Here is a 14,288-nt window from a genome sequence, read left to right on the forward strand (position 1 = left end):
AAGAGTAGTGTAGAATAGGAATACCAAGTGACTTATATTTTTTAAGTGATTTGACATCGCGTGCTTGTTTTCAGAGTAAACGCTTGACCCTTTCAGTATTCTTGTTTGTTTATTTGTATTTGATCTTCGTTACAGCAATGATTGCATGGTTCCTCCTTGCCTTCTCCTCTATGATTGACGTATAATTATAATGGTAATTGTTGAGATCTATAATGAATTGTAATATATACTCAAGTGGGAAATCAACATATTTTATGGCGTTGTTTCTTTTGTCCAACTTTGTAGAAATAGATGTACATACAATTGTTGTGTGACATTCGGATCCATTCAAATTTTCACGAGCACCCAAATTTAATTATTTCCTACAAAATGCACGTAATCTTTACAAGACCAAAATTACATAAAAACAATTTACATGACCAGAATTACATAATAACAATTTATATGACCAAAATTACATACAAACTACGTGTTTATATATATCATAATTCTAGATTGAATGATCATATAATGTGCAACAACTAAACACTCCAAATTATGTGTTCATTATCTTCTATATTATACCTGCTCATTATCTTCAATGCTGCAATTTTTTTTTTTTGTAATTCCTCCGTAGCTTCTCCGCTTTGACTAATACATGATACTGGTGATGATGCATCATCGTACTTATATTTTCAAGTGTGAACTCCACTGGGAAATCAGTCATGTCCTTGGCGGCATTAAGTATAGCATTCAATCCTCGGAATATTGCTTTATAACTCAAATTATTAATCCTAAACGTTGCTCCTTATTGCTGGTATTGTTGGTGTTGCTGATACCACTGTACTGTTCAACAGTTGGCATATGGCACCTTGTGGTTGCCGATGCCTACTTGCAATATGAGTTTGATTTGCTATAGCTCAGCTTTGTAGATGCTCTTGCATTAGGCAATGTACAATTAAAACACCACATCTGTTGCATAGACGTGGTGACTCCTCAAGTGAACATTTAGGGTTTGTTCTGATACTGAACTGAACTGAACTGATTGAAGCGGAACCGAACTGAATATTTTATGAGAGAAGGAAATTAGAAAATGGACCGAACTGAACTTATCTGATTGGAGCTAAACTGAACTGAACTGAACATAAGCTGAAGAGAACAGACCCTTAGAGCAACGAAATATGCTACCAGATAAAGGATCTTGCCATGTATATCCAACCTTATTGTAAAGACAAATAACTTGTAAATTTCCGAGGAAATTTTGTCTGATAACACCTTTAAAACAGTTTTCTTATGAAGAACCACCATATATTTTTATTTTTTTTGTTGTTAAAACACACCTTAAACCAGATAACTTTTGTAAAAACAAACTTAAGGGCGATTTTTTTACTCGATATTACGACGTTGACTATTACGTGTGAGTCACGTGTTCGGTTTACCGGTTTACCCCTCCCTTTTAATTTATTTTACCCTTTTTTCCCCTCTAATTCAATTTTCTCTCCAAACCTCCAATTCTCAAAATCTAAGCATTACTTTATTATTTTCCTCAAAAAAAAAAAAAAAAACACATTACTTTATTATTAGGCAAAAGCTAATGAACATCCTGAGGGTGTTAGATAAGCTAGCTAAAAGTCGAATGATTAAATTAAAATTAACATTAATTACCGCAATCGACGCGTGTTTTTGTCATGCTTTCCCAAATTAATATCATATTAGGTAATATTTTAAATGCTTATCCAACGCTCCGAGACGTTCATTAGCAAGATTTTATAATTATGATTTTTATATGTTTTTGCAATAACTTTTAAATAACTTGTACTTTTTTTTTTATTTTTTTATTTATATTGCGGAGTAGAATAGAATAGATATACAGTAGATATATTGATCGAAGCTTCTTTCCCATGGCTTCCGAATCCCCCAGTGCCGTTCGAAAGGGTCACCATTTTCCTCAATTATTTGGATATTCTTTCTCATATTATTTTGATTAATTTGCTGTTTCTAATTTTTATTGGGTGTTTTTGTATATTGCAGTTGTTATTCACTTGAGGGCTACTGGTGATGCTCCCATTCTCAAGCAACAAAAATTCAAGGTCTTCCCTTTTTTCTTTTGGGTTTTTGAACTCCACTTTTAAATTTTCTTGTTAATTTTTTTGTTATAATTCCTCTGAATACCTAGAATTTGCGAAATCTGTGAATTGATGAAAAGGGTATTTATTTTTCTTTAATCCTCAAGTTTTGATGAATGGAAGTGTGACAATTAATAGAGTTTATTGTATTATGATTATGAATTTATTTAATTGGGGTGATCAAGATTTTGCTGAGTATGGTTATGAATTATGACCATTTGTGTATTTCTTAGGAGTTAGGACTAGGGGCAGGTTTATTAATGGTAGGAAGAGAGATTAGGTGCTGCAAAGCGTTTTACCAAATTCGTTGTTGTGATCACATTGTCGTTGAAAATGAGCTGATTGGGATGGGTTAGGGCTTCTCAATCATGATTATAAGGGCAAAGAACGGCATAATTAAAAAATCTTTTGGCATAACTGATTCCGTTTAGGATGTAGATTCGATCAAGATTGTATGGAAAGTGGATTATATGGGAGTACAATGGCAAAAGGAGTCTCGTGTAAGGGCGAAGAGCAAAGATAGCATTGTGTGTGAAGTATCAATGTAGCGTGTCTAGCCGAAGATGAAGGAAGATTATGTTAATTTATAGGAGTATGTTGTTGATGAGATACAATTCAAGTAAAAATTTGTTAACCTGTCTTTGAGAGACTTTGATATTCATTATTTCATTTACCTCTACCAGCGTTAAGAAATGGCGGATTACAGTTTACTTGTATTATTGTGTATATGATATGGTGATGAGTTGATGACTAGGGTATGAGTATGCTAGAGTATAACCTGAACAATGGCCTTAGTCCTGGGGATAACAACACAACAAAAGTTTGCTGGCAAAGTGTACTCAAGGAATCACCACACTAAGTCTTTGATTTTGGCTGAGTGATCATTATAAATTGTGGAGACTTCCTATTAATCAATTGTCATTGACAGTTGCCCTCAAAGACAACAATTGAGCGATATAGCATATATTGGGATCCCTGAAACCCTTAAATAGAACAATTAGACTGAGGGATGAAAGTGGACTTTTATTAATAGATTTCCACAAAATATCACTTGTCTATCAACTATGGTATTTTAGTGAGGTTGTATTTAAGTTAAAGGGGGAAGAAGTTGCAATTGGTGTCAGTTTATGACTGTGGTGGGTCGGTAGCAGTTTCTGTGTAGCAGAACATCAAATATTCTGGGCTGTCATAAGGAGCCTTTTCTGTTGCCACAACTTTTAAGTGAGACAATGCTACTAACAATCTTACATAATCAGATTGCTTGATTGGGCAAGGCGCAACACTAGACACTTTTAATTTAACTTAGTGTGAATGCAGGCTACGATCATCTAACTTATTAGTTCAAAAGATGGCTTGGTATTATTCATTAGCTCTAGTAAAGATCGAATTTTAAGTTCTTTAGTGTAACTGATGCTATGTGTAATTTGATTGAATGTATAGAAATATAACAGACCAGTTTACATAGTTTCTCTACCTGTTTTTTTTGGATGCTATATGTGAAAAGCTGACAGACAAAGTATTGTTGACAAGATTACATGTTTGCAGTTGTAACCAAATATGAAAATTTAAAAAGCCAATGCTCTCTTTCATGGTTTTTATAACTGGTTTCACTTTCTATCATAGCAATATCATACATGTATAATTGTTGTCACTTTCTGTCATAGCAGCTTTTGATGACTTCTCTGTTTCTCTCTATGTCTACCTTTGTATGAGATATCCTTCATTCCTGTATCTATTTATGTGGAATAACTTGTCAATCCGATATTGTATCTGAAATGTAGACAAGTGCTGCACTAATGGGAAATAATTGTTGTGCCCGCTGAATATTAAAGATGGTTTATTTTTTTTTGTTCTAAGAAATCATCTTTTACAATTTTTTGTGTGTTTTATCTGCTTGGTTGTTGATTAGTTTTTTGCAATAAAGAATGAGAAACAGTTTATTATATTTGTTCTTCACTCGAGAACTCTTTGTTCTCTGTTCTTTTTCCTAAACATTGTTTACTTCTTTCAGGTTTCTGGCACCGATAAATTTGCTAGTGTTATTGATTTTTTACGTCGTCAACTTCACAAAGATACCTTGGTAGGTGGCTTTTAAGTCTATATTTTTCCATGCCTGAAATTAATAATTAATCTTTTTTCCTTTTCCTTTTGGGTGTCTGTGTACAGTTTGTTTACATCAACAGTGCCTTTTCTCCAAATCCAGATGAATCGGTAATAGATCTCTACAATGTAAGTTGTGTTTTGCTTGATGGGAGAAAATGAGTTTAAGATCTTGATAGGATTAGAGATTGTTGGATATTTATTGCTCTATGGCTTCCTGTGCATTGAAGGTTTGATAAATATGTTTGCATTAGATTTCACTATTACTACAGTTTGGGAAAGAAAATTTAGCTTTAGATTATATAATTTCTACAAGAAATTAGAGTAGAAGATGTTTGTAATACTCTCTTGCTATTACCATGAAAAATGTAAGATGTTTTACTGCTTGCTTAAATCTTTCAAACTTTATTAGATATTGGTTTGAAATAATGTGAAGCTGAGTCCATTTCGATAATTAGGTCTTGTTCCCAAAATCCCAAGATCACCAACCTTATTTAGTGTTTACAATTTTGTAATCCTCTCCATTGGAATACTTTATGGGTGCCATTGTTTCAGTGTGTCTTAGGATTGTAATACAGGGAGTTGGTTTGATCTCATTAGCTTCTACATAATATTATAATAATTCACTTATGTCTGGTTATGTAGAAATGAGCTCTTGTATAGTGAGTAGCCTGTGGAGTTGACCTGACCTAATTGGTCAATTAGTGTGTCAACTCAATTTGCTGTCAAATTGGCAGGCCTCAATATTGAATGCCTTTGGTGTGTGTGTGTCCTTAGTGTTCTGTGTGGAAAGCGCACATGAGCTGAATGCCTGAATTCTGAGGGTTAGCTTAGTGCTCTTAAAAGTTTGATAGAATTTTGTTCCATGAAATTCTTAAGTTTATGGTCTCCAGGAGTCTATGTTGCCTGATCAGCTTGTAGATTGCATACAGAGTTTATATCACATGTGAACTTCTTTTGAAGCTCCTTGACAGTGTAGAGAGACCACCTGTAGAACAAATTTCTAATTCCCCCAACCTATTTGTGAAATCTTATGTCACGGTAAGGTAATTCAGGTATCTTTAGTTTTACTTAGCAACTATATCGAACAGTTGCGTGCACATCTTAGAAATTGATCAGGTGAGGCCAAGAGGGGTTTGTGGTGTTTGAGATAGTTTCGGGTGACTGATAATTAGCTGAATGATACTACATATTCAATCATACAAATACTGCTGAGTTTGATGGTATTAGGACCTCTGTAATGTGGTGTTTTTTTCTGTATCACTATGCCAATCTTCTGGGCTAGCTACCACTGCCTGTACCCGACTCTATCCCCTTCACCACCTGAAGAGGAGGGGGGGGGGGGGGGGGGATTAAGATGATTAAGAATTTGCTGTATTGAAGCAACTTATAAACAGCTAATTCTTGATATCATTGCAGAACTTCGGAATTGATGGTAAGCTGGTTGTCAATTATGCTTGTTCCATGGCTTGGGGCTGACTCTGGTGGTGATGTCTGATTGTTGTTACGGCTATATCATATTACCAGTAAGTTTAGATTCTCCATTATTATTTTCTAGAAATGAACCATGAAAGATAATTCAGTTCAACGTTACATGTATATTTATCATGAATATCTTGAATTGATCAGAAATGTACATTCAGCTTGCTTAATGAAGTTCTTCGCTGCTATATGGGGACACTGCAGATGGTAAAAATGTCAAGGTGATGGTTTAGCTGATAGATTTTGATTTGTTTCTTTCTGAAGCATGCTGGTTCTCTCTGTCTACCTTAAGTGTGTCATGTTGCAGCAATACACATTATTTTTTCTCTTGATTTCACTTGTAAAGTTGACATGATTTTTGTTAATGTTGGTTAAAAGGCAAAAATTTAGTTTTGTAAAAACTTCAGTCCTGCATCTTGTTCATTTTCCTTCTTCTTTCTTTATTTAAAATTAAATAAATGTCTGTAAAAAGCCAATTAGTTTGCTTTGTAAAAACTTCAGTTGTGCGTCGTGTTCGTTTTCCCTCTTCTTTCCTGATTTAAAACTCTCCAGTAAAGGTGTGCCCTTTTCAATTACTTGGATTCAACTAATAATCTGGCAGAATCTAATTTAACTGCACTATAATTGCAAATGAATGCAATTCAATTAAATTGATGTTGTCTCTGACTCTGGCCAAGGCAACAATTTAGGCAATGTTTATGCTAATAAGTTTTGTGAAATTGAACCAACCACCCACTTCTAAGCCTGAGATAACTCGATTCATGTCTTTTACAGTTCTGGCTTGGATAGTTGGATTCGGGTAGGCCTATACCAAGTTGAGTGACCCATTTGGCTAGAGAAGAACTATAGCTTTGAGTCCAAGTTAACTGACCCATTTGGCTATTTTTGAAGAGTCTGAGAGAAGAACTATAGCTTTGAGTCCATGATATATGAGGTGAAAAACACCAATTACCATATTATTAATTAGGCTGTTTATATTTAAATTGTTAAACGGGTGAACATTTAGGAACTATATTGAATTGAGAATTGAACTCACTTAATCAGTCATAGCTTTGCTATTGTCTATCTAAACCTTCATATCAATCATTTTGGTGTATCAATTATCATTGGGTTCTGACTAATTTCATATCAAGTTCAGTTTGTTTGGATTTCATTTAAATCCGGACCCCTAATTCAGAAAATTCAATTCAAATAATCGTGCTACATACTACCTTATACGTTAATAACACATGATATGATTTATTGAGTTGTATACCTTTTATGGAATTGGCAATTGGGTCGTTCAAATCGGGCTGTTCTCAGGTAAAACTAGTTCGGATTGAGTTTAAGTTATGTATCGGATCTTTGAGTATGGCTGAGAACAGTCCTCCCATGCCGAATTAAGTCCGAGTAGTTAATTCTATAATAGTAAGACCGAGTCCAATGACTAGAGGAGGCAACTCACCTCCCAAACCCATGTGTGGGTGTGGGTTAAGGTGATCCCCACACCATCCAACACCAAATTGCAACTCTCCATTGGTGCCTTCTTTTCCTCTCTTCTAACTTCCAAGGACTAGTAGTCGTAGTAGTAACCTACGTTTTCCCTTCCCTTTTTGGCTTCTTCCCATTTATTAATTTTATCATATCTTAATTTATGATAAAGTAGTGTGAATATTGGACCATCAAAATTATACAAGCACATATTTATTTGACTTCCTCAATAATATCTTATACTACATTATTAAAATTGATAAATTAAATTCGACGGTTTATACAAAAGAAGTGTTTCCTGCTTGATCATGGATCACCTATGTTTCATCTATTGTTTTTACACTTGACACCACCATAGTATATATATACTTATCAACCGTTGATTTATATGATATGATTTATTTGGATGGTCTAGATTTGAGGTGACAATAAGCTAAAAATAGATGCAAACACAGTGGATAAAATCCTCCAAGTCGCTCTGATCTTTGTTATTTGTTGCTGTCTGTATTAAGGCTACCCCTGCAACGACTGAAAGGGGGGAAGGGAGAGGGATATTTCATTCATTCAAGGAACGATACCCAAGAATATTTTTAATCTTGTTATTACTCCATTTTGTAGTATGATTTTCTTATTGGTTAACAAATTGGACATCCACTTCTTTTTTTTTTTTTTTTTTTTTTTTTTGAAGGAATTGGATCCACTTTGTGTAACATAGTTAATGACTTTTTCTCAGTATAAGAAGTCTATAATAATTAGCAAGTACACGTACTTGTATCAAACATTTTTGTGTAAATCAACTAATACAATTAGTTAACCACTAATTACTAATGTAATCAATTTACATGAACAAGAAAACAATTACTTCGTATTTAATCATCACTCGAAAAACCTATTAATACTTATTATCTCTTTACTTGTATAGTAATACAAATGCTTTACTTCATCTTTCGCAACTAAAGGTCTGTTCACATTTACTTAATTTCAGTTCAGTTCAGTTTAGCTTCCATCAGTTCAGTTCAGTTTAGTTCAGCTCCAATCAGTTCAGTTCAGTTTAGTTCAGCCTAATTCAGTAAATGTGAACAGGCCCTAAATTGTGAGGGCTCCGGTATAAGTTTATACCATATTCAAACTTTAAAGTAAATGATAAATCTTATAAATTGTATGTATGTACTCGACTAGTAAGTAGTACGAGTAATATAAACCAATTCACAAATAAGCTTATTCCCAAAGAAGGTTAGTATGAAAAAGTTATAAGAAAAAACGTCAGATAAATTGAAAGGTAGTAAGGACCAAGTTTGAATTTAATTTGTCTTTCATATTGTCTAACACTAGATTTATTAGTCCTGATGACAGAGTGAGTTGTGGGTCGGTTTCCCCTATTTCTCATTTCTTAGAACTTTGAGCTTCTTCCTATATACACTACTTGCACATTTTACTACCTACACAAACATAAACAACAACAACAACAAAAAAATGAGCAATTGGTTAGGATTTTCTCTCACTCCACACCCTCACCTTCATCACCATTTAGTTGATGATAATGGTTCTCATAACTCACAACACCAAGTGCAAGAGTTTGATCAAGGGAATTCGACACCGTCTTCGCCGCCACTCTGTAACAACAACGCTACTTCCTTCATGCCTCTTCGCTCCGATGGCTCCCTCTTTGCTACCGCACTTAACGATGGTCTTCACGACCTTCCCTTTACTACCTCCCACCCTCAACTTCAAGGTTCGTTCTTTTTTACTTGCAACACTTTTTTCGGATAAGTTTACATATGTCTATGTTTAAATCTTGTACACAAATCTTATGTTCGTTGTCTATTTTCATCGTTAAATAATTACCCATGTTAACCTTTGTAAAAATTGCCCTACCTAAATTTTTAGTAGTCTTATTTAATTCTATATATTGCATACTTACATGCTCATACATATGCATTATTTTTGGTACAATAAAAAAGTAAATTTTAAAAAAAAATATCATGGAGATTTATTTATTAATGATTTTATATTTTGGAAATTCTAGAGTGGAAGTATGAAAATGATGAGCAACCAAAGCTAGAAGATTTTATGGGATGTTGTTACTCAACTTCTCAAGACCAAGAAAACAAAATGGTTATCAACGTAAATGCACTTCCCCAAGACCAATTCTCCTCAAATAATAATCCGCTCTCAATCCAAGCATGCCCTTATCCCCCGGACCCTCAAGGCGTTTTAAAATACTCATCATCCCCTTTTGACGGGGCTGCCATCTCTCAATTCAAATCTTGGTTAAGGCAAACCCCGCCAACGGTTGGACACCCTACGACCGCCACTCATTTTAATGGCATCGACAATGGTGTTCAACCCCAACCACTATCACTATCCGTTAGTCCAATGGTAGGGCTCGAAGAGGTGACCGATGTCAAGAAACGAGGGCAAGCTAAGTTGCTTAATGGTGGTAGAGAACTCGTCCCTAGAAAATCTCTTGACACATTCGGTCATAGGACTTCTCAGTACCGTGGAGTTACTAAGTACGTTTTTTTTCAACATTCTCCGTCTCAAAAAATAATGTCACTAAATTTTTTTTATTTATTTTTATTGCGCTCATTTTAACACGAAAATATATATTGGACAGGCATAGGTGGACAGGAAGATATGAGGCCCATTTATGGGATAATAGCTGTAGAAAAGAAGGACAAACTAGGAAAGGAAGGCAAGGTAAGAATTTTAATTTTTTTTTTTTTCTCCAATTAAAACAATTTAATTGAGAATTTTATTGATTGGTGAAGGGTTTTATACGTTTCTTATGCAATTTCACGTGAAACTAACTGGTTTTTTTTTTTTCTTCTCACATTTCTTACTTTGTGGAATTTGGAATTATGCAATATTGCAGTTTACCTCGGTATGTGAAACTTCCTTAACTTTATTTTGACTTACTTTCTTCTGAAATTAGTACAGTACTAAAAGCTTAATTTTCATTTATTAGTGAATAATGTGTACTTTTTTCATTTTTATTCTGCTGATATTCAAATTGCATGCATTGAAATAATGAAAAGTTGGTTATAAACCAATGGTTTTAAATAATTTTGATATTTATAATCATAGTTGATCTTAAATTTACACTGTTGAAAGGGGTTATTGTAAAAGTCTATAAGAATCACATCATGGCATCAGAGACTTGGATTTGATACTTTTGCATCACATCTATTAGTCTTTCCTCTCTTGACTTCTTTTGTAAGCAGCATGGTTTAAATTCTTGTGCTCCATGACATTAATTAGTACGAGTACTCTTTTGTTCGGATTTAATTGTCATATTCGTTGTGATTTGGACTACTTTGTACTCGTAAGAACTAATTCCAAAGAAACATAAAGATATACGTGTTGATAAAATCTACTAGTCCGTATTGATTGTATAGGAAGTGAATTCTATGAGATAAGAGTAGTCCTCATGTAGACTGTAGAGTATATGAATGGTATAGAGAGTATTACTCGCACTTTTCTTCAAAAAAAAAAAAAAAAAGTATTACTCGTACTCATGTATTTATACACCATCATTACTTGTACTAATACTATTAGAATCATTGTCATATAAAGACGAGTTATTAATGGTTCATCTCCGTATATGACAAAATTACACGTCGTTCAATGGTGTTAAACTATGACTACTCGATCTAACACTATATTGATATGGAGGTAATGTTTGTATACATCAGGTGGTTATGACAAAGAAGAAAAGGCAGCTAGAGCTTATGATTTAGCAGCACTGAAATACTGGGGTCCAACTACTCATATAAATTTCCCTGTAAGTTCGTTGTTTAAGTCAAAACTCCTTAATTAAGCAAATGTACTGATTTTACTGTAATCATAGTTGACTTTTAACTTTTGATCTTTACTCCCTAACTAGCTAACTGATTATGAGAAAGAACTTGAAGATATGAAGAACATGAATAGACAAGAATTTGTTGCACATCTAAGGAGGTACGCTACTCATCTTAGCGTCATGTTTTACTAGTTTAAATTACATCATCAACGTACGTGACTATTAGTCTCGGACAAAGAGATCGAGTACTTAAAATGGTTATGACGTTTTTGACACAGGCAAAGCAGTGGATTTTCAAGAGGAGCATCAATGTACCGAGGAGTAACAAGGTATGTATGTGTGACAGGAGGACAATTTAAAGGCTTGTACAATAAGAGTAAAAGTCAATAATTATACTTAATAATAGTGCAAAGTTGGCAGCTTTTATTATCAATCATAAAATTCAATAATTGGGAAAAATGAATAATACATTGGATATTATTTGCATGTGACTATTGCATTGGACTTACATTTTTGGTAAATAAAATTTAAAATAAAAATTGATGTATCTCAAATTTGCTGTTATTTGCTAAGTTTATTTTTTGGTCGTTACTTTCAGACATCATCAACATGGAAGATGGCAGGCACGAATTGGAAGGGTAGCAGGCAACAAGGACTTATACCTTGGCACTTTTAGTAATTTTTTCTACTCCTTTTATTTTTCTATTATTTTTTCTTTATAACTTATTGGATATTTACTTCTTGACCTTGCACACTTCTCGGTATAGACTTAGAAAGAGACACGTGTTAAAATAGTGTAGACGAGGTTTAATTCCATTTTTTGGGTGTATGATCACCTCCTTAATTTAACTAATTGCTAATATCTTAGACTTTTCGCATTTTACTTTGTTAAGATACATACGTGTCTCTATTGTGCATCTTCGTGATCACAGTGTGCTTGTTTCATTAATACTTTCATGTGCATATGTTAGGCACACAAGAGGAGGCAGCAGAGGCGTATGATATAGCAGCCATCAAGTTTAGAGGCACAAGTGCAGTCACCAATTTCGACATAAGCAGGTACGATGTCAAGAGAATATGCTCGAGCTCAACTCTCGATCTCCTTGGAGGTGATCAAGTTAAGCGGCCATCACCAAATAAGGACTCATCAACTCCACCTCCCGCGATCAGCCTAGAAGACAACAACAATGCTAGTTCTCAACCACTTGCTATAACAAATGGCAATGAAAATGCCTCAAATGATGACTTGCCTAGTATGATGTGGAATCCTCAAGGTAATGATCAGACTCGATCTCAAGATTGCCCTAACACAATGTCATTGGTTTTACCTTCGAGTAATATCAATGAGAGCAACTCCTCTCCAATGTACTTGTCATCACAAGGTCAGAAATATGAAGAATGCGCGATTAGTAGTGATGGTGGTGGTGATCGGCTTAGTAAACATAATTTGGGTGTTGTTCCTCAGATTCCAATCTTTGCTTTGTGGAATGAATGAATGTGCATGTAACAAGGTTTTACAGCATTTTGGTAGAGGATCATATATTAACATATAGGAAGCTAAGCTAGTACTCAATAGTTTTTGGTGGAATTAAGTTAGCTACAGAAGTTGTCAATTACTGTGTAGGAATTGATAGTGCTGGATTGTAGGGCTAATTCAACTAAATCGGCTAATTCAACTAAATTGGCTAAATGCATGTTAGGTTTTGTATTTTGTTATAACAATTGGTGCTTTGGTAGTCTTGACATTGTCTTACATGAATCGGATGGTTGTAATGTGTAAACTCGTACGGACTATATATATATATATATATTCTGTTTTGATAAGTCTTTTATACAAGTGTATGTTAGTATATGTTATATGCTTTATATATGGGTTAAAATCAACTCTTCATTATTTGGAATGGAGGGAATAATGTCTTTCATAAAAAGAAGTTTTATAGCACTAATATAATCAGATTTTGATAGTTCATTATCCTACTTTAGGTAACATACTATTATAAATTGAAATATTTTAGCAAGCTACAATAAGGGATAACAAATTAACAATAACCATTTGTTGACTTATTACATTGTTTTCAATTCCAAACAAAACTGGAAAAAAAGAATTGAAAAAAAGGTGATATCTGACCAACTGAGGAAAATCTATTGATGGTCTCCTACTCTCATCCACATAATAAGACAAAGAAGACAAATAAAGATATCAAATACTGAGGCTTGGAATCAGAATTCAAAGTTGATAGTCACATTCATTTGTCTTTTTTGGAGGAGTAAAATTTCTATAAAGACAAGAAAATTTTGTTAGTACAAAGGATAATGTTTAGGCAAAATTGTACACATTAACATGAATTTAAGCCAAAACTACCACCATTAACAAAACTTGTTTATAGTATAATCAATTTGACATGAACTTCGTTGTTAAAGGGTTCAATCACATTACCTTAACTTAATAATGTCACTGAAATACTCTTTAATGACCAAATTTATTTCATATAGTGTACTTTATTTAGTAGTGACAAGCTCAAAATACTAGTGTATGCATGTCTTTAGTTGCAGTATACAATACATACAAATTCATTTAATGGCTATAATTTGGTTATAATTCATGTTAATAAGTGTAATTCTCTCTAATACTTATACAATCACTCATTAAACGACTAGTATTACTATCCATTCTGTTACACGATTTGCCTCTTAATTATTATGTCGATGCTCTAGCATGAGTAACAATGCATGGACCGTCCAAGGTGTGTGTTTTTAGTGTGAAAGGCTAGTACAGGGTTAATTGAGGTTGGCACATAGTGGCTCGAAAACCAAGCTAATTCTGGTGGCTAGTGAGCTAAAGTCCAACAGATTGATTTGATAGAACAATACTGGAGAAAGGAAGAGCTGTACCTCTTTTTGCAGATACAAAATTTAAATAACAAGGCAGAGAATAGAGCTAGAGAACACTTAAATAACGCTGCTCCTTTCATTTTTCCTTTTGCCTGCAATTGGAACTTTAATTTATTTATGCTTATCTTTAAAGTTGTGTATAAACCTTGTTCACCAATATCTTTGTCCTTGTACTCTCACTTCTATTGGTTCATTTCCACCAATACCATTTTACTAATTTTGAACTTTTACTTTGTTGTATTTTTTAACTTGAAAATATTTTACTCATTTAAGACCTGTTCACATTTACTGAATTAAGCTGAAGTGAACTGAACTGAGCTGAAATGAATATTTTATGAGAGAGGGAAATTAGGAGCTGAACTGAACTAAACTGAACTGATTGGAGCTGAACTGAATTGAACTGAAATTAAGTAAATGTGAACGGGCCCTTAGACTTA

General features: G+C 33.8%; 2 protein-coding genes across 5 annotated transcripts; both read left to right on the forward strand.

Annotated features, from left to right (window-relative positions):
- Nucleotides 1-1,816: 1,816 nt before the first annotated feature.
- LOC145618103 (ubiquitin-like protein ATG12B) lies at nt 1,817-6,093 on the forward strand. Of its 3 annotated transcripts, none has more exons than XM_081672892.1 (6): nt 1,817-1,914; nt 2,011-2,069; nt 4,117-4,185; nt 4,272-4,334; nt 5,625-5,731; nt 5,849-6,093. In XM_081672892.1, the coding sequence occupies exons 1-5, from the start codon at nt 1,881-1,883 to the stop codon at nt 5,682-5,684; spliced, it is 285 nt and encodes a 94-aa protein (XP_081529018.1). In that variant the 5' UTR covers nt 1,817-1,880; the 3' UTR covers nt 5,685-5,731; nt 5,849-6,093. The 3 variants fall into 3 exon arrangements, with proteins under 3 accessions (XP_081529018.1, XP_081529019.1, XP_081529016.1); XM_081672893.1 differs by having other exon boundaries at nt 5,892-6,093; XM_081672890.1 differs by having other exon boundaries at nt 1,818-1,914; nt 5,835-6,093.
- A 2,461-nt stretch (nt 6,094-8,554) lies between these two features.
- LOC145617946 (AP2-like ethylene-responsive transcription factor ANT) lies at nt 8,555-12,717 on the forward strand. Of its 2 annotated transcripts, XM_081672715.1 has the most exons (9): nt 8,555-8,889; nt 9,184-9,670; nt 9,775-9,857; nt 10,033-10,041; nt 10,853-10,941; nt 11,044-11,117; nt 11,238-11,288; nt 11,558-11,634; nt 11,931-12,717. In XM_081672715.1, exons 1-9 carry the CDS (start codon nt 8,631-8,633, stop codon nt 12,452-12,454), a joined length of 1,653 nt encoding a protein of 550 aa, XP_081528841.1. In that variant the 5' UTR covers nt 8,555-8,630; the 3' UTR covers nt 12,455-12,717. The 2 variants fall into 2 exon arrangements, with proteins under 2 accessions (XP_081528841.1, XP_081528843.1); XM_081672717.1 differs by lacking the exon at nt 10,033-10,041.
- The last annotated feature ends 1,571 nt before the right edge of the window (nt 12,718-14,288 follow it).

Source organism: Chenopodium album, chromosome 26, assembly GCF_948465745.1.
Source record: "Chenopodium album chromosome 26, dcCheAlbu1.1, whole genome shotgun sequence".
In the NCBI taxonomy this organism is placed as follows: domain Eukaryota; kingdom Viridiplantae; phylum Streptophyta; class Magnoliopsida; order Caryophyllales; family Amaranthaceae; genus Chenopodium; species Chenopodium album.